General features: G+C 38.5%; 1 protein-coding gene across 2 annotated transcripts in view; it reads left to right on the forward strand.

The window, feature by feature from the left end:
* The first annotated feature begins 7,815 nt into the window (after window positions 1–7,815).
* Window positions 7,816–21,675, forward strand: part of plcb3 (phospholipase C, beta 3 (phosphatidylinositol-specific)) — a 74,434-nt gene continuing 60,574 nt past the window's right edge. Inside the window, exon 1 of one of the 2 annotated variants that reach the window (XM_077229576.1) lies at window positions 7,816–8,385. In XM_077229576.1, the coding sequence (XP_077085691.1) occupies window positions 8,287–8,385 (99 nt within the window). In that variant the 5' untranslated portion in view covers window positions 7,816–8,286. The remainder of the gene's footprint in view (window positions 8,386–21,675) is intronic. The other variant, XM_077229577.1, reaches the window with a different exon arrangement.

The raw sequence follows: 21,675 nt of genomic DNA on the forward strand, positions 1-21,675 counted from the left end.
ATGAGGATGCGACAACCTGTCACTCACACGATATCGCAGCAATAGCAAACCACCATCAATAGAGTGCAACAGTGCCCGTCCACTTTTTCAGGGATGTTGGTTCCGGAAGCATTTTTTCCATAGAGATTTTAAAAAACAAAATCTTGAAAACGTTATAAGCCATTAACCAAGCCAACCAGCAATGAGGTGAATCATAACATTACAAACTTTCATTTGAAACAAAAAAGTATTTGAAAATCAGACAAAAATACAAAGGTTCAAGACTGTGTACTTAACGGCTTTAGTGAGGGAAAAAACTACAATCCCATGAAGTATTGTAAACAGCATAATCAAATTAAAAATGATGAAGAAATATAAAACTATGCATTTTGAGAGTTACTCGATTACGTCATTTGCAGTGCTTCATGGGAGGGGGCGGGGCTAAAGAGATCTTTTGGCGTTTGCTTGTTTCGACTCTCTGGGTGCTTCTCATTTCTTATTTGTGCATCCTCGTTTCCTTTCCTCGCTTCCTTTCCTAGCGTCTCAGCTCCACCCCCTGTAGGTTGTGAGGGAAGGACGCAAGGAAAGAAAGTGAGGACGGAGGAATCGAATGAAAGCTTTTATACATTGGAATACTTGATCACTCGAGCGTCACTTCACAGCGTCATCAGCAGTGCTCAAAACATGTGTCCTTATGTTGTTGAAGTTTGTTTATTTAAGAAATTCATAATGAAGAATAATAAAGCAGGATACACTGTTGAAATATGTGAGATGTGTGGTTTATATAAACTGCACAGGTAAAGTATAAATTAAAATGATTGTGACCGATGTGAAGTGGGAGGAGAATTGATACATGCGTCACGTTTAGTCAATAAAACACTTCCGCATAGGATACACCTGTGTATCCTCGCTCATGACTCCTCTGGAAGCCTCCTCACTCCTCGATCCTCGACTCCTCGCGGTGCAATTAGAGAATTGAGATGTCCTTCAAGATGGCTGTGTTTGATTGGTTTCCGTGACATAGGATGGAGGACAGAGGATTGAGGAGACAAGGAGGGATATTGAGAAGCACCCTCTGTTTGGTGGAATTGTATGTACAGCATCATGGGTAATGACGTTTTTCAGCACAAATTCAGCTGTTACACAATTATTTTAAACTACGTTGAAATAATGTGAGCTGACATCTTCAATAGAAGCAAATACTATCAAACTCGTATAGCTCAGAGTAAAGTTATCGTTATAAGTTAAGTTATCGTTAAAAATCAATTTCTCTGTGGAGAAAATGAATGGTGTTTTTGCATGCGGGGTCAGTACATGCTAAGGCGCACAGTGCGCAGAAGTCGCCAACTTTCTGCAGAGTCGGTAGCTACAGACCTCCAAACTTCATGTGGCCTTCAGATTAGCTCAAGAACACTGCATAGAGAGCTTCATGGAATGGGTTTCCATGGCCGAGCAGCTGCATCAAAGCCTTAAATCACAAGTGTAATGCAAAGCTTTGGATGCAGTAAAGCATGCCGCCACTGGATTCTAGAGCAGTGGAGACGTGTTCTCTGGATTGACGAATCACGCACATTCTCTGTCTGGCAACTCGGTGGACGACTCTGGGTTTGGCGGTTGCCAGGAGAACGGTACTTGCCTGACTGCATTGTGCCAAGTGTAAAGTTTGGAAGAGGGGGGATTATGGTGTGGGGTTGTTTTTCAGGGGTTGGGATTGGCTCTTTAGCTCCAGTGAAAGGAACTCTTAATGCTTCAACATACCAAGACAATTTGGACAATTTCATGCTCCCAACTTTGTGGGAACAGTTTGGGGATGGCCCCTTTCTGTTCCAACATGATTGCGCACCAGTGCACAAAGAAAGGTCCATAAAGGCATGGATGAGGAGTTTGATGAGGAGGAACTTGACTGGCCTGCACAGAGTCCTGATCTCAACCTGAAAAAAACCCTTTGAGATGAATTAGAGCTGAGAAGGCCAGGCCTTCTCGTTCAACATCAGTAGTGATGTGGACGAGGCCGCCAATGCCGAGTCCGAGTCAAGACCGAGTCTTTGAAGGGTCGAGTCCGAATCAAGACCAGGTCTTTGAAGGAACAAGTCCGAGACGAGTCCGAGAAAGTAGAAATCCGTCTCGAGAACGGACTCAAGTCCTACATCATTAAACATCAGTGCCTGACCTCACAAAAGCACTTCTAGAAGAATGGTAAAAAATTCCCATAAACACACTCCTAAACCTTGTGGAAAGCCTTCCAAGAAGATTTTAAGCTGTTATAAATGCAAAGGGTGGGCCAACTCCATATTAAACCATATGGATTAAGAATGGGATGCCATTAAAGTTCATGTGCATGTAAAGGCAGATGTCACAAAACTTTTGGCAATATAGTGTGTGTAACAATAGGAAAGAAAAGACTATCGCAACTTCCATTTCATGCCAACTTTAAAGGTAGTCTACACACAAACAATTTGCTAGCTAAAAACATTAACAGCCAATCAGAATCCAAATGGCATTCAAGGCAGCATTCAAAATATAATTGCAAAACACGCTCATAATAAACGTTATAAAAGAACGTTATCGCCTGTTGGTGTGGATGCTACCCCTCATGGGTGCTGCCATATTATATATACCATATTATATATGCCATACTATTGACTGAGTTACTAATAATGAACCGCCAACAACCTGCTATGATTGAATCTAAGAATGTCCATTTTTTAATGGAATGACATGGAAAAAAACAAACAAATAGGAACAAAAGATAAACCGCTTCACCGTGAAGAAGTAGCATTTAGCAATGTATCCATTCCACCACACTGGTACAATTGGGATAAATAAGAGTAAGTTACACAATGTTACACAGTGTCTCAGTTCAAAATACTCCTAAGACCCATACACACCAATAACGATAACTATAAACATATTTTTTTCTGTTGATTCTAAGCGCGCACTCCTGTTGTCATCTGCCGCTTTAAATGATTGAGCTCTTTTTAAATTATTATGAATTCTGATTGACTGTCAATGTTTTTATTGTTCATCAGCTGGAGAAAAAAATCATACTGAATGTGTTATTCTTTTATATTTAGAACAATATTTAGAACTACATCATAGTTATCATAGCCATCATCCTTGGTGTGAACAGGCTTTTACTATAATTTAGCCTATACTAAAGCAGCTGTTGAATGCTTGAATCTGAATGGTTGACGAACTGTGTATGTGTGCAATTATTTTCAGGGAAATGCACAGCTACAGTAGTTCCAGGCAGGTCTTCAAAACATTACAGTTCCATATCATTTTGTCAAATGATTTCAGTTATTTCAAAGGTCCTTACAGCATACAGCAAAAGAACCAAAACCCACAACTACACTGACTATGAAAATAAGTCACCAATAAGGAATCTTGAGATGCGCAAGAACTTTTCCCTACATTCAAAAGCATTTCAAGGAAAAAAAAAAGACAAATATCTTGAAATATTACATCTGAACAATGTTTTGAGGTGTGGTAACCATATAGTATAAGCGGAATAATTGACTCCGGTCCATTGAATTATTAGAAAATAATGCATACCCGAGGTGTAACGGCCACTCCGTTTTGCGTCGTGGCTGCATTACCACCTCAGGTGTGCATTATTTTCTAATAAATCAACTGCCCATCGTAAATTATTCCTTATATACAGCTGACAGAAAGAAAGTGCCAGTAGACATTTTAGATTCAGCCAAAACTTACGGAGTTTAAAAATGATTAAAAAAAAAACAGTAAGAAGTGGAATATTGTTAGAATGCTGTAGGCTGATTTCAGAGGCCACGGCACATTCCTACCTCTAACTGTTATGTTTTACAAGTGGCATGAAGACAATGAATTATTCAAAATGCTGTGTCTGGATCTTACAGTCCAGTAAACCCACTGCATGTTGTGACACAGTTTTTCTTATACATCTGTACACTCAAACATACAGATATTTGAATATATATGACATTATTGCTGCATTATTTTTTGTCTATTGAATTATATGCTGTCATGTGCTAATAAATCTAGTGTAGATTTAGTCTTGCAACCTTGCTATGGTCTCTAAGTAGAATTTTATGATCCCTAGGTGTGTGAGAGTTAAGTGGGTAAAGCTGCATTCATGACTTGATTCTCGTGTGAACTTGTCATAATCTCTTAAGAATGGTTAATACCACTGGATATACTCTAACAGCTAAAAAATACAATAAATCATGTCAGATTTACCTCACGAAATAAAACACTTGTCATTTTTACCCACGCGATGTATTGTGTTGTGTACGATGAATAGTTTTATTATAAAAGGTAAAATTATTGTGTGAGCTTGAACAAAAAGGAAGCAGGTGAAATTACTCAAAATAAGCCTTTTCTTTTCACTCCCCCAATTACCTCAAAGGCAAACCAGTCACTCAGGCAAACGCTCAATGTGAGTTCAGGCACATTAAGTCCTGAGTAATCAAAAATCGCAGCAGTACAAGGCTAAAATGAATTTGTGTGTATTAGTGCTTCCTTCAGGAGACTGAATTCATTTGACAGACCGGTTCTCTGAACATTTTTTTCAAAGTAGGCCTACTATTCATGAAAATAAACAATGAAGTTTGCTGCGTCTTTTCTTGTCAAACACCTCCTTCGTAGCATTTCTCTGAAAACACACGATTCACAGCCTTAAAATTAAATTATAAAAGTACCTTAAAATACCCAGGATAAAATTACAACTTAATCAAGTCTGAATTACCGGTGAATTATCACCTAAGACGTTATAGTTTCAGTTGTGCTGCTGCTGCCACCTGGCTGAAGTGAAAGATGGCATCACAACAAACAACAGATAAAGGAAGTTAATTGGCAGCAAAGTGTTTGGCAAACAAAAAATGACTTATATTAGGGGTATAACAACAGAGATCCAGTGAAATAGGGATCTGGGAAGGAACAGAGCGATGAGGATGCCTGCAGTGGGTGGGAAGAGGAAACAAAAGCGCCATTTTGATGAGAGATTAGTTTGATTAGTCCACAGCTGTGGCCATTGAGAGAAACTGAAGGAATGATGAGGGAACCGATGCATTAATAACACAGCTGTAGTGTTAAGCATTTGTGTAAAAGAAATTCAGGCTCTAACACGGTGGTTTTCAACCTTTTTGTCTCCAAGGTTTGTCCACAAAGATAGCTATTTGAAGGCCGACATTTCCAGTTGGTTTACTTAACAAGAATTAAAAGAACAAACTAAAATTCCCAATCCAAAAATTGTGACATTTAATTTTAAATTCTAGAAACCTTCTAACAAAACATATTGAGAAGGTGAATTAAAATAAGAAATATAAAAAAATGTAGTTGTTTTGTCTTAATTTAAGTAATCTTGAGATCCTCTTGGAAGTTTGCTGAGACCCCTAGTGGACCCTGGCATCCTGGCATAGAACCAATGCTCTAGAAAAGGCAATTGAAATCTGATTTCTGACTAATTTAAACAACATCTGTTGGCACTTATGAATATAAATATCATATAAATAATTTAAATATCATATCAATTGCATGGTATAATTTTATAACAATATAGCATGTAGCTGCTGTGTTTGGAAACTATAGGTTTTGTTCCCCTGGTTGGTTTTACCGTTCCAGTTATGACGTGTCCTACCACTAGATGGCAACAGTCAACTGTGTGTCTGTGGAAGACCTTGAGTCAGTCCTGCCTGAGGTTTAACAAAGACGCTTTTGAGGACGTTTCAGAGCATTTGGCACACATTTCTGCTATCCAAAAAGTAATGTGATCAGCCTTTGCTGCTACTGTAGACTCTGTCAGGGATTTCTCATCAGGAAAAACAGGGGGAAAGATACACAGATGAAAAAAGAGAGGAGGAACTTTGTAGAAAGTTCAGATGACATCTTTAAATGGCATATTTTTTATAATCGAATATGTTCTGGATAAGGCTGTCTGTGTATGTTAGCTTGTGTCTGGGCTATAATACAATGTGTCTTTGTGAGCGTTTGGCTTTCAGTCAGAAATAGTCTGTGATTAGAGTGACTGGACCTCTCAGTTATCAAAATTACAGTTATCTCTCCTCTCATGACATTATATTCTCATCTTTCTCACTCTCTCTCTGCAGTGGTTATTTTTCTTCATCAAACTTTCTGTTCCAGCTTCACCAAAGCTACATGCCCTCATGAGTCCACAAATCTCATTCTCCACAGCTGGGGTTTAAGACACATTCAGAGCACAGAATGAGAGGCCCAGCCGGGCTTGACATTGAAAATATGTGTGTGTGTGTGTGTGTGTGTGTGTGTGTGTGTGTGTGTGTGTGTGTGTGTGTGTGTGTGTGTGTGTGTGTGTGTGTGTGTGAAGAGGACACCTGTTCAGGAATGAGGAGGAGAAATGGGGGGCGGGGCAGTATTAAGAGTGCTGACAAGCTAGAAACTTCCAGCAGTGTATGCAGCAAAAAGCAACAAGGAGCCTACCTGAAGACTGGATCTTATGCCTGGTTTCAAAAATGTCCTGGGCTGCGTTTCCCAAAAGCATCGAAAGCACAAGTTGATCGTAGAACAGCTGCCACCAATGGTCTATACGATTAACTTAGGATTATGCTGCTTTTGGGAAACGCAGCCTTGGTCCTGTTATGCAAAATATCAGCATGCTGATAAATCCAGTTAGAGGACTGAAAGTAAATATCCTAATCATAGTAAGGTTTGAAAAAAAGAAAGGTTGTTCTATATATTTAATTAAAATATATATAAATTAACCACATAACATATAAACATAATATATAAATGTTTATATCCACAAAGGATGACTATTAATATGCATGTCAATGGATTTTGTTTTTTAGGGCTGTCAAAATTAAAATTAATTTTGCGATAATCTTTTTCAGTTTAACCCGTAAAAAATATTTAACATTGTTTTTAAAATTTTATGAGTAGCTACTGTGAATTCCGACATACTTTTGTCACATACCGTTTTTTCCCCCCGCCTGCTATACAGTAGGAAAGTAGCATATGCGAGTTTTTGGATGCAGCCTGAATGTATTGTCACTGCCATGTTATTACTGTCATGTCATGTGACTAACCAGTAGTTGCGTGGCTTCACTGCCCTTCACAAATCCTCTCCTGGCCTCATGGGATAGTAAATTGTCCATCATGTACACCGCAGAATTTCGCCAGAAGAAGTAGGTCATCCGGGTACTTTTTGCCGACTATTTTTATAATGTTTTTCGCATATAGAAGTGAAGAATGCGATTTCAGATGCAGTCTTAGCGTTGAGCCCTGATATATTAAAGGCAAAGCTAAATGTGACATTTAAGGGTTTATCTGAAGATTGTTTAAATTTAATTAAAAGTTGTTATATTTTAAAGCCTTAAATGTTATAATTATAGATAGATTTTGATTATATGATATAATTGAAGGACTAAATTAATGACTAAAATTGAGAAGAAGAAAAATCTATTTAATAGAGACATTTAGGCCTATCTGTGTCAGTATGGTATCAATGGTAGCCTATAGCCTACTGGCTTTAATAGTGCTTAGTAAAAAGATAAGATGCCATTAAACAAATATTTAAAATGTCCCGTCATGTTGTTTCTCTACATTATTTTGGAGATTCAATGCGAAAGTATTAGGCTACAATATAAAATATATATTAAACCGTCCTGATGTAAGTGCGATTAATCGAGATTAAATTTGCGATTAATTTATTTTTTAATCGATTGACAGCACTATTTTTTATTTTTTATATGAACTCAAGTGCTTTGCCCCCCAGGGAGATTTGTGTTTAACATTCTTTCTTGGAATTAGGAAAAACTCGCTTAAATAGAGGGGCAAAACTAAGCGAAAGCAATGGTTCTTAGATACAGCAGCAGATGCTTCTATAAAGACTGGAATGACAACGGAAAGACAAGAAAAGAAAAACACTCCCTCGTCTGTTCGCTTTTTCTTCCTTCACTTCCTTACTCCCCCAGTCTCTCTCTCTCTCTCTCTCTCCTGTCCTTCTCGCGCTCCCATTTAGTTCGGAGAAAACATGAAGGAAAAGAGGAGCAAATTCCAGCGGGGACCACCAAAGTCAAGTGAAAGTTTCTCCTGAGCGGGGATCTCATCATTACCAAGCGGATGGACGGACAGGAAGGAAAATATCAATTCAAGTCCTTGCCGCGATAAGCTCTTAGATGAATAAACAATCGCAAAAGTCATAAACTGCGCTCGCTCTCGAATGTGTGACAGTCGCGTGCGCGTGCGTTGAGCCAGCCGGACTCGAGGCTCTGGTTTTGGTTCTGTATACACTACAGGTCAGAGACTTCAAACCGAGAAGCAGAGGCGTCGCCACCCGTCGATTCAGCAGTCATGGCCGGGGCGAAACCGGGAGTACACGCGTTGCAGCTCAAACCGGTGTCTGTCCATGACGTGCTCAAACGGGGGAGCAAGTTTATCAAATGGGACGAGGTAAGAAGATCGCGTCCTTGTGCGTCTCTGTGATTTTATGTGGCGTGATTCCCGGCTTGTGTTACTAAGTTACATGTTGAAGTAATTTACAGATGATCATCTGACACCCAGGAGGACAGATCTTGAGTTCAACGCTCTTCCAAGTAGATCGAGTTCTTGTGTTCTGGGTCTCATGTTCATAACACTCACTCAACTTGTGTTGTAGCTTGTAGTTTGTACTTGTTTGATGGTTTTTCCTCATACCGAGTTGTTCTACTCGCAAACTAAACGTTTTCTACCGAGAAATAGTTCTATATGTATGATATGTAAGAGCAAGAAATCCATGAGTCGTGTCGCATATGGAGTTGAGCTTAACCCTTTGTGCTTCTAGACATATTTAGTGTCAAATCAAAAATAGCTACTGGATCAGGCCCATTTTCAAACACCATCCCCAGAGTTATTAGAAAGGAAACCTGGTTGGGGTCTTTTGAAACCTTTTCACATTGAAGGAGGAAGTGAAGCTCAAAAGCATTCTCACATTATTATGCTTATTTTGGGAAATTGTTTGGAATCAGAGGGAGATTCTACATGATATGCCTATCAGATTTTAGAAATAGGCATAGGCTACTATTAAACACCACATTTTTGTGGGGAACCAAAAGGTATATTCAGTCTGTCATTTGAAAGCAATGCAGATGAACAGCGCATAGATAAAGTTTATAGCAGCTATAAAATGATTACGTATGAGAACACCGTTCAGGTCGTGGAGCCTTTATTTATGATATCTTGAGTTGATTTAGGTATGCTACATGAAGGTAGACTTCTAAAATATATGTAGATCATCCACATAGAAATCAATGTAAGATGTCCCTGTTCTGGACAATTTGAAGAACACGTCCCTACTGCTCATATGAAGGCAATTGAATAAATTGGAATGAGAAATTATATTTTCTTATTTTATGTTTTAGTCATAATTGCATTTCTTCTTCATCCGTCCTATTTGGATCCATCACTGGAAAGGAAACAGAAAAAAGAATTTCCACTTGAGTACATCTCTTAAAGGGTTAATGCCAGCATAAACCCATATGTTTACAAGAAATCGCCATCTAAATTCTTCTGTGTAGTTGCTCTCCTGGCAACGATGGCGCGCGTGTGTGTGTGTTTATGGATCATTTTTTCAAATCTCGCATTTGATAGCCTTTACAGTTGTAATTATGTTGGAGGATTAGAGGGAGAAAATCTTTGCCTCTTTTCCATTATTTAATCAAATCACTGAGCGCCGCTTTAGCTGATCCCCACTGCTCTTAACTGGAGCTTAAAGAGCCAACACCTTTTGATAAGGGCAGCGTTGAGTAAGGAGAAAGTAGGCCTGTACAACTTGATGCACTCCATGTCTTAAAAGTCATTAATAATTAACTCAAGCAGCCCATAAATACTTAGTGGTTTGTGTTGAGTTCGTTCTATTTAGACATGCTGCAGGTGTGTGTGTGTGTGTGTGTGTGTGTGTGTGTGTGCACACGAGACAGTGAAAGAAAGAGAGGCTGTCTCAAACCTTAAATATTATAAAACTGTTCTTATTGTTGTACACAGAAAGCAGCATTTCATTTGGAGTGTGTGTGTGTGTGTGTGTGCATCATTGGCAGACGAGTGTGTCTTCAATAGTATCCATAAATAAATAACTAGCTGTATTTAACTATAATAGGGTCTTATTATATCCTTAACTGAGGTCATAGCTATAGTTAAGGACATAATTGCCTATCTGCCATAAAGCCAGTTTAACCTTCTATTGTCTTCAGTCAATTTCTGACCCGTTTTTTGTAAAGATTTTTTGCTATTGGAACCAGAGACTTTGTCAAGAATATCTAAACAAAAGTCAATTTTAGTCATTTTGTTAATTAATTTTTTTTAAACACCTATTTAATTATCTGACCTTGAAATAATTTACTTTATTTAAAGAATTAGCCCTTTACTTTTAAGCCCATTGGATGTTTTCTCCCATGCTACAGGTACAGCACCAAATACCTAAACACCTGTTGTAGCGTAACAAATAGTGTTGTATAAGTGCGGATAAAAGGATTTGTTGAGATGGGTGTGCAAAGTGACGGATCCATATTGACGGATTCAATCACAATGGCGAATTGTTTGTGTCTTTATAGCTCTAAGATGTACACTGCACGTTAATAGCAGAATAACACAGAAGTTGTTATAAAATATATGTGAGATTATGAAATTCCAAAAGTGATTGAAACTTACCAGGTAGTTTTGACACAGAGTTCTTTAACATGTTATTCAAATTGCGTTCAATATAATCCTTAATTTTTTTCTTTATCGTAATATACTCGTCAAGATAAAAACACATTTTCCCTAAGGGAGTCTTTAAACCCATTGTACCGTAATGAAGAACACCTGAATTTGTAATGGTTTTCAAAGATCACAGGTGAATGCTGTTAAAGGGATAGTTCACCCAAAAAAGAAAATTGTCATCACTTACTCACCCTCAAGTTGTTCCAAACCTGTATGAGATTCTTTCTTCTGTTGAACACAAAAGAAGATAGTTTGAAGAATGTTGGTAATTAAACAGTTGATGGTAGCCATTGATTTCTATAGGAGGAAAAAAAATACAATGGAAGTCAATGGCTGCTGTCAACTGGTTACCTACATTCTTTAAAATACCTTCTTTTGGAACCACACAAGGGTGAGTAAATGATGACAAACTTTAGTTTTTGGGTGAATTATCCCTTTAAGTTACGTATGGGAGAAAACAGTGTTATGTTTTAGCTTTATAACTCTTAAGATGAAAGCCACACAGTGTTTCTGATGTCATAATGCATTTTGAATGATCTTAAAATAACAGTCATGGATAAAAGCTTTTAAGCTGTGCAAGCAAACTCACAATGCATGAATATGTCATGTCAGGGCTTGAACTCTTAGTGATGGTATGTCTTTTTTGTTTTGTGAAGTAATAGTCTGTTGTGTGTTTGATTCCCTTTTATGCCTTTCATGCTTGTGTCAATGATGATGAGGACATTCACATGGTGCTTAATGTCAGACATCAACGAGAAAGAGGATGGTGCAGAGGCACTGTTGCCTTTCTCTTCATCTCTGCCTCTCTACCACCCTCTTGTTTGTGTGCTGTTAATCTCTTCTTCTCTCTGAAAGAAACTGTAGTCAAACATTGTGGCTACCGATGTGATCTAATGATCTATAACACATTATCTAATTCCCAGAATGAACCGCTTTGAGTCAGACTGTAAGATGTAATGCTCTAGTGCACCTGTAAACATTTAATGGACCATTTCCCAATCCTCAACTTGTCTGGGATTGGAAGATGGCTTGGATAGGATCCCAATTGATCACGGAATGGGCTGCGGCTAAATTTAATCCCCTCGATCAAGTTTGCTGCCTCTCTGGATACATACACACTGCAGCTAAATAGAGTTGTTACTTCTCTTTCTCTGAGTGATCAATCGCACTTTGTATACAGAGTTTGGTTATTTGTGACAAATTCACATTGTTGCATTCTACCACCAAATGTACTCACGGAGACTGTAGGTGTAGTGGAAACCGAATTTTCATGAACTCTGCATGTTTTGTGCTGCACTCAACTGAGCAACTAAACTGTAATTATAAGCATTGAACTCTTAGAATGTTGTTTAAATCATCGACTTTAAATCACTTTCCCTGTAAATAATGCAATTTCGCTCACTGACTATATTCACAATGCCCTGGTAGCTGGTATTTCTAGTTTTGCAAGTGCAGCTACAATCTGCTTGATTTGGGGAATGAATGACAGCTATGTAACTATTTGTTGGAACTCATTCCTTTTTAAAGTTAAACTCATTATACAAAAAACACAGGCTAAATCCGAATTAGCCCCCTATACCCCAAAATAAGGTATTATTTGAGGGGACGGCCATTTGTAGTGGTGTCCAAAACCATAGTGGACGTTATAGAGTGCACATATTCTATCCCACATTGCACCGCAATAACGAGTGTACAGCCGATGTACGCTCACTCGTTTTCATTCACTCCTTCAAATGAACTGTATGAGTGGTCTTGCGTAGGGAATAGTGATTGAGGGTTTAGGGGACGATATCGGGTTCAGCCACAGTTTTTCAGATTAATCAATTTAATGCACATGTGCGTTATAGCGTAAACCAGGGGTGTCAAACTCAGTTCCTGGAGGGCAACAGCCCTGCAGAGTTTAGCTTCAAACCTAATTTAGCGCTCCTGATCCAGCTAATCTATGGAAGCTTATGTGCAGCAATATTCAATTTGAAATGTAATATGCAGAATGACACTGCAATATCTAAAATGGCAATGCATTTCTGTATTTAAATTTACATTTTCCATTACATTTGTGCAACGTTTAGAGCAAAATGAAAATGATAATTCAATTATATAATTTGCATTTGCCATTTCATACATATGTTTTAATATGTAAATTGAATACATATTTTAACGCTTTATAAGTTGCAAAATGAAAATGTATTAAAGAAATTTTTAGATCTTAAAATGTTCAAGCAAAAACTGTAGCAAAATTGTCATTTAAATGTTATTTTTCTTAATTGCATTTACACTCACAGTTAAGACACTTGCGATTGCATTTTCATTAAATGTCCCGCAATGAATGTTGCAAAATTCAATGTGCAAATTGAAAATGCATTCCGAGCCGATCACGCCCCTGCCCCGAACCCTCCCTCCCGCTCGCTCTTGTCAATCACTGCATCAAGGCGGGGGGAAAAGTCCCCGGATGATCTACTATTTCCACCAAGATTCTGAAGTGTGTATTTGATGGACTCTTTGGCTGCTTTTACACTAGCACAAAAAAATCTGATCTTTCAAATGGGGTTTTAAATCTGGACAACCAACCTACGCCTGAACACGCATATGCGGTTTCCCGTTGAATTCCGCAATTTCTTTTCTGAAATTGAGGACGACACGTGCGTTCACAAAGATAGCTTTTAAAGTTGTATTATGAGGCAGACGTGCCTGTATTCGCTCGCTCACAGCTTTTTATTGAGGTGGGAACTTTATATTTGTCTTTGTAAAGAAAAGAAATTGCGCAAACAGAAACATTCAGGAGCTGGATTTCAATCTCTGTCCGTGACTTTTATAAATAAAACGGCTTCGCTACTGAAAGCTACATTATATTTCTCAGCAATGAGGTGATAACTTTGCTGTAATTAATTAAACCAACAAGCTTCACTATTAGGTTACTCTCTCTCTCTCTCTCTCTCTCTCTCTCTCTCTCTCTCTCTCTCTCTCTCTGTCTCTCTCTCTCTCTCTCTCCAGTTAATTCATAAAAAAATATATATATTTATAAAACAGCACTACTTTATTTCACTTCAGAATTTCTAGAACTTAGCTGTAGATCAATGAAAATTACATAGGATCATGTGACACTGAATTAATTGCTGCTGAAAATTCAGCTTTGTCATTACAAGAATAAGTTACATTAAAATATATAAAAATAGAAAACAGTTCATTTAAATTGTAATAATATTTCATAATATTACTGTTTTTATTATCAAATAAATGCAGCCATGGTGAGCGTTAGAGACTTCTTTCAAACTTTTGAACAGTAAAATGAACGAATGAACCATCATCCTTTTAAACCGTCTCTGTTTAATTTACTATAGACCGGGGCAGTCGTGGCCTAATGGTTAGAGAGTTGGATTTATAAACCAGAGGTCATGGGTTTGATTCTCAGTACAAACAGGAAATGACTGAGGTGATCTTGAGCAAGACACTTAACTGAACATGGCAAGTGAGTAATTTAAAATTTAAGATGGATAATTAAGTCCTTGGTTGTAGTTCAGTGAAGACAGTGTTATAGCACTAATGCCCCTAAGCACATCAGCTAGCTGTGAACTTGCAAATGTATCCTGTCTTCCGCTTGACAGGTGTCTGGGGTGAAAAGTGAGCACTGAGGGTCGTAGTTATGGGAATATTATGGAGCCGTGAATAGTTAGAAACAGTCATATATGAAACTGACATATTCTGCATATCTTTGCGAGTGTGTGTGTGTGTGTGTGAGAGAGAGAGCGAGAGAAAGAGTCTCTCAGTACCGTACAGATGTAGCTGTCTTGCATAACAGCTTCTCAAGCAGGAATATAAATGTTGTCCAAACCCAGTAAGGACTGTTTGTCTAAACAAACCAATCTGATAGGATGCACAGGGACTAAATTATTCATCCTTTTCTCTCTGAGGGAATTCCAAAGGAAATATTTAGGGTTTGTGATTTACTGTGTGAACTGCAAGAAACTATGCTAGTATTTCTTTCAATGGAGCAGAAAAACAGCAGCGACTTGGACACACAGGGTGACTGAGTTGAAATGTGGCTGGTCTAGGAGGATAATTCTGAGAGGGAAGGAGGGAGGGCGAACTGTGCATGAGCGGAGAGAGGTTTCACACACGGAGGCCAAACAAGGAGATAACATGGAGGAAAAATATTGAGAAGTGAGCAAGTGACGCCTGGAACTCTGAGGCGCGGAGAAATGAGAGACCATGTAGGCAGAGAGGAGAAAATCACAGGAAACCCTAAAAGACCGAACATCTGATGAACACTAGATTCTGCTTCTCTTCCTGATGGCCCACTTGCTGTCTCTTTCGCTTACCAGTCTCTTTACACTTTCATATTTGCTTCCCCTTTCTCATTCCTCTTCATGTACTGTACAAATGCTAACTGCTCTATTTATTAGACACCCAACAAGTGCATGTAATTCTGGAAACGTCACACTATTAAGGCCACAACTAAATTTTTCTCAGGGTAAATATTGTTGTTTTGACTATACTGAGTGTGCCAAAATCTGTGTGTGTGTGTGTGTGTGTGCTGAAGAGATTATTTGACTTTGAGGAAGAAGGGAGCTGTGCATGTTTAGTCATGTCTGGTGCGCATGTGTACACAAGAGATTGGCACGTCCTGTGAAGGGAATTGCTCCACATATTCTAATATTAATGTTGTTTATGCTTTTTATAATTGCTTAAATATCCTAATTGAGGCAGTGTGTGTTTGTGTATAGAGACTCATGCTTAGAAAGAATCTGATTTGTTTCATATTTTCCATTCTTCGGCTCCTTTTACGTTTTGGGCCAGTAAGCAACGAAACCAGGGGTGCGTTTACCACACAACGACATAACTCGATGCTTCACTACCATAGTACGATAGTCTCGACTGTTTCCCGAATCCGTACTGTCGCAAAGTGGTCGTTCAACTACGATGGTTTATGACACCACACACGTGGTGGTGAAATAACTTCTTTTAATGAAACTGTTTGAGATCGAATTAATGCTAGATGTTTTGATATAAATTACAGACATTACATCTGAGGACTATTTCTAATTTTTCTCAGTTATTTCGCTTTGTTTCCAGATTCAATCATAGGCTCGTTCTTACATAATAGAGCACGTTTGCACATGCGCAGTCTTCAAAAACGGTACTTTAAATATCTTGACTAACTCAAAGATGTAAATGACATTTGTATGTATTCTAAATAAAATACACAGGTTGTACTGAATGTCAGCTTGCTTATTTTGCTAAAGATACGGATTTATTAAGTCAACATGTCATGCAATCTAGAAACTATGCTTCTAACTACTGTCGTTTCAACCACACAACTTTGCAATGCAGTTTGCGAATGTTCGTTGGAACGATGGTTTCGGGAAACAAAGACTCGTTCAACTATGCTGATAACGACGGAACTTGCGACCATAGTTGGCTAACGATGCTTTTGGGAAACTCGCCCCAGAACACCATAGCAACCACCTAGCAACATGCTAAAGCCGATGAGCAACGCCCTGGAAACCCCTCACCACATCCTAGCATCATACTACTTTTTCACTTATAGGCACTTAGTCTTGTACTGTAACACTTACTAGAGATTCCTAGACTATGCATGCAAAGACTAAACTTTTACAAATGTAAGAGCCACTCCTGTTTTCTTCAGAAAATAAAACAAATATTATTTTGTGCCTCACATTTTCCTCTCATTCATTTTCTCCTTATGTTCTTCATTTTGGTTTTTTGCTCGTCTTACCACATTTTTCTCTTTTTATTTTTTCATTCCTCACACGCCTATCTGGTGTATGTCACACGGCACATCACACACTCTTAGATGTTTGCTTGCACACCAGAAATGTGGAGGCAAAGTTTTTTTTTTTTAATCCAAATAAGTCCAAATTGTGTGCTATTTCCATTTGATTACTACTCTGTTTCCAGATTAAGGTATATGGGACAGCATTTGTATGACCCTATCAGCAAAGAACTATCTTAAGCTGAATGTTCATTAAAATCGACTCCTTCGCAGATCATTACATGATCAAGTTTGTTTTGATGATATCATAGTGGGTGAGTTGTTTACTTTGTAATTATTAATCCATCCATCCATTTCCACCAGTTGATTTGCGTACATGTTGCAAACGTAATAGGTATTCAGACAATCACAGCTGCATGTAGGTCCACCTCATATTCATGTTGCACTTTTGGACATCATTGAGAATGCAGTGAGCTCAGGGAAGGAAACCTTCTGAAACTCAATTGTTACTTTAGGACAGTATTGCTTTAGAAGAACACGTTTTGATCTTATATTTCATAATATTTGTTTGTATTGTTGATTATTTCTCATCAGAAATTTGTTGTGTATACACTGCCTCCCTGCCTTCTCCAGGGAGAAACGCCCTTGGTGCTCACATATGCACAATGCAAGGGGTTGATGTGGTTTGCAACATGCAAAACTAGACCGACCTCATGCCAGCATGTTATTTTGGTTTACTGCTAGAAAACAATTCAGCAATTTGAGATGATACAGGAAACAAGTAGCAACAAAGCACGAACACAAGAAAATACATTATCCAGGAGCTTTTCGGTTGCGCGTGGAGATTATTCAGGATAACAGCCGTCTATGAACAGTTTCCTGGAAAGGGCTGAGAGGGTAACACTCATCCAGGTGGCCCACTGCGGCTGTATTTGCGTTTGTTGACTCTTACCACACTGCTAATGGAGTCTCACCTCACTGCAAAACAAGCCTCCACACACTTTCAGGAAGGTGAAGACCGAGACTGAGGAAGAACATGAAGAACAGAGGCGTATTGCATGCTCAAACGGAACATGTGTCAGAGTCGGTGACCCACAGTTCACATATGGGTGTGTTTGACCTCTGCTCGCCCCCTCCAGCCTTTCCTCTCCTTCAGTTTCGCCCTCTCATTCAGGAAGGAGACCTTTGTGTGTGTGTAATTTAGACCAAGTCATTCGCTCTTATGAAAGGTTGCTGTAAATCAGTTTTTAAGTGCATCAGAAAATGTCTCTCTTCCTCCTTCCTTCCTCCTTTCTTTCTTACTTTAACCTGGGACGTCTTTGGCATTTTCTTCCCACTCTGTCGTTCTTTGTTTTTAGCAGTCACTTTTATCCCCAATCTGTCGTTCTTTGTTTTTAGCAGTTACTTTTATCCATCTCGGTAAATGTGTTTAAATGTTAATTTGCTCTAAAATGAATATTGTCATCAATTACGAATGCTCATTACAAATTTGTATGAATTTCATTATTTTGTGGAACAGACTACGGAACACCGTGCTGGTCACACTTTTTCATTAAATTATGATAAATGGATACTGTCTGGCTGTTTGAAAACATGTAAATACTGTTTGACTTCCTTTCTTCTGCGTGACATGGAAAGTTGTGTAGCGATTTGTGTACTGGAGTTACCACGATATTTCTGCTTTTCAGTAAGCGGCACCTACTGGTTTTTTTTTTTTTACAATGGCTGCATCCAAAATCACATATACTTCCCTACTATATAGTAGGCAAAAACAGTACGTGAAAAATTAAGTATGACCCAATTCACAATACTCATTTAAAGAGTAGGCAAAAAGTACCCGGATGACCTACTACTTCCGGAGCGATTCTGAAGTGTCCATGTGATGGACATTTTACTATCATGAGGTCACAGGAGAGGATTTATGAATGGCAGTGAAGTGACGTAACTGACGCTGGTACTGTAGGTAACATGATGACAACATGGCGAATGTAGTACGTCCAGATTACATTCATACTACACATATTATTCATGGAACGTACTTTTAAGCGGACGTCAAGTAATTACTTATTCAAAATAAAGATCTACTTGAGAGAATGCGATTTCGGACGCAGCCATTGTCTGAACAGACAAATTTCTTGCAAACCGGACAAAATTTTTATGCCGAACATTTGTGTTGGTGTGAACAGGCCTTGTGCGTTATATTACAATATGCATAACTTTTTAATATTTATCTATATGATTGTCAATATGTATAACTTGTAGGGGTGGCACGGTACATGAAAAAACATCCGAACCGTTCGGTTCGCTTGTCTCGGTTCGGTGCGTGTGTGCGTCGCACGGTTCGACGCATGCGCAATGTAACCTCGTGCCCGTGACCTAGACAGTGTGTTTACTTTTGGCGCGAAATAAGAGATGTGTGGACAATGGTCATACACATAGACATCATATAGGTAGACGCCCTATCGACCGCTACTGCCTATTGGCACGGACGAGAATTGGAGCAGCCATCTTAAACCGGTCATCCGCTCCGCTCAGTGTAATCTGAATGGCAGGTGAAATGAGCTGTCAGCGCATTAAATTAATCATATCTCACCAAATACTGAACTGATTTTCATGCGTTATTTTTTTAGTGCAAAGGTCATTCATGTAGCTATGATACAGGACACATGGTTTGGCGTATTTTAATACCCATAGTAGGCTTAACAGTAATATACTATTCTGATATAAGATATAAAGTGACCAGACACATTATGTGTGATGAAGGATATAATGTATTTTATAAATCACACACTATAAATATAATAAAGAAGCAGAAACAGATAGTTGCAGTAAAGTAAGATATTTTGTATATTATTTATATTATACACACAAACAAACACGAACAGACACTCTCTCTCTCTCTCTCTCTCTCTCTCTCTCACACACAGAACGCAGCCACCGAATCCACCGAACGCACCCACCTGTAATAAAAATTGAGAAGAAGCTTTTCAACGTGTTTGCATCAGTAATTTCTAAAAATTAAATTCGGACAACATTAAGCCTATAGGCCTACCTTTTTTTATTGTATGTGGATGTGGGAGGGGAAAATGTCGAGACTAAAGCCCTATTCGGATTAACTTTACAAGGGTAGATGGAGTAAGTTAATAATGTAATTTTACCACAGGACTTGTGTAATATCAATAGCCAAATCGCATGTGATAAGATATAGGTTATCAATAACACTAGAAGTTGGAGGGGTAACTCAATTTGCGCATCGCTGTCATGCGTGTATTACATTGCTTCCTGATATCATGTGCGCAAACACAAATAACTTATACAACAGGGCAGTTGAATGCTTATCTGATAACCTAGAAGCTCTTGTAATTATTACTTTAACTGTTACCCCACCTCTCCATGCCGGGTGAACACCGGCTGATGCAGTAAACAGCATTTCACAACGATTTCAGTACAGTAATAGCAAATATCCTTGCTCCTTCTCGATTATCTGGTAATATTCTATTCACAAAATACAACCAATACTACGGTAATGTTAAGACTTACTTGTGAAAAGCCCTATTTTCGGTGGTCCGGCGATTAGAACAGGAAAATGCTCCACAATGCTCTGGCATCTTATCTGCTGCTACGCAACGAAACTAGGAATACGACCGGTTCAAGATGGCGGCCGGATTTCTCGGTTTCCAGTGGCCAATAGGGCATCTAGTCTCTATATGATATCTATGGTCATACATATGAGGCTTGTTCGACTTCAACCGGCGCTGCACAGACTGATCGATGAATAACATCAAAGTACCGCGAGAGCAACGGCTCCGTATGATTTTCAATCACTCTCGCGGTACTTTGATGTCATAAACCGATCGGTCTGTGCAGCGCCGGTTCAAGTCGAACAAGCCTACAGTAAAAGTGGAGTATGGAGTGCTGCAGGTCTCGTCACGTATAGAAATGTCAAGTGGGAGATATAAGGAAGGCTAACCGGAGTTGGAGGATGCGCCAGCGTCGTATAAGTCCGGTGTGTGGGAACATTTTGGATTTCATGTTACTTATCATATTTAAATATATACAGTGACACCAAGTTTAAATAAGAACTCCAGGCATATGTACTGCGCTTTAATTTCAAGTGAAAAAAAATGTATCCTCACTCTCAGGGAATAGAAGGATTGTTGATACTGTTTTTGTGTTGAGGTTGAACTTATGTTTCACTTTATGGTTATGCCTTTGCTATTGTTATAGCCTCATTATAGACAATTATGTGTAACATATTTTGACTTATTTAAAAGATAGTGCTTTAAGAGTTTCTCTCTTTTTCTTTTAAAAGATAAACATTTTGTAAGAGCTACACTGATGTTGACAGTTTGATAAATGCAAGTTAATTTTAATCTTTGTGTGCTAAAAATGCACATAAGTCCCTGTAGAGATAGCAATACACATCATTTTTTGCCAAATAAACAAAAGCATTTCATCAATGTCTTCTCTCGTGCTGTATCAAAATGTTACCTAGCTTTCCTCAGAGATGGTCTCAATAATGTGCTTAAAGTCAAGCTAAATTCAGTTTGTGCATGATTACATAAATTTTTTTAATACTGTATCCTGAATTGTGGATAATTAAGCTATAGTCTATATCATACGCTGAAGTACATTTCTGGAGTGTTAAAGATTAAAAGAAAAATAACAACAAGAACCGTACAGAACCGAAAATCGTGACCCTAAAACCGTGATACGAACCGAACCGTGGGTTTTGTGAACCGTGCCACCCCTAATAACTTGTCTAATATTTTAATATCCATTAAGTCTCATCCTATTTCTTAGCAAAAGACTTACGTTAATATTTTCAACACAAATCATGATTACTTTCCCTAACAAATAAATGGATATGAAATGAGGCTATAAGGGGAAATAATGTACAGTCAGATGGTCATTATCACAAAACCCCTTCTGGATAATCCATGACCCCTCTGCTTCACGTCAGGGTCTATTTAGCAATAATGTGCGACTGGCTTTACATTAGCCCTCACTTACCTGTATTATGTACATGTGTCCATGCCCTGCTAATCTGGTCCAAAGGTCCAAAGGTGAAGTCTAGACATATAAAGCTGCATGTTGACAAGGCGGCACATATAATATACATGCTGGCGAATTAAACCCTGATTTAGCTTGATAGCTTTGATTATGTAGATAATATTCTCTGTAAAATCTTTCTTTGTTTCTCTGTCCACTTGTCCTGCATTCCCAGACTTTGAGGTGTTAAAGTCAGTCATGTCGTAGTTTGTGTGTGTATGTGC

Source organism: Siphateles boraxobius, unplaced genomic scaffold (assembly GCF_051911475.1).
Source record: "Siphateles boraxobius isolate OS27281-9 unplaced genomic scaffold, OSU_SipBor_1 130, whole genome shotgun sequence".
Lineage (NCBI taxonomy): Eukaryota > Metazoa > Chordata > Actinopteri > Cypriniformes > Leuciscidae > Siphateles > Siphateles boraxobius.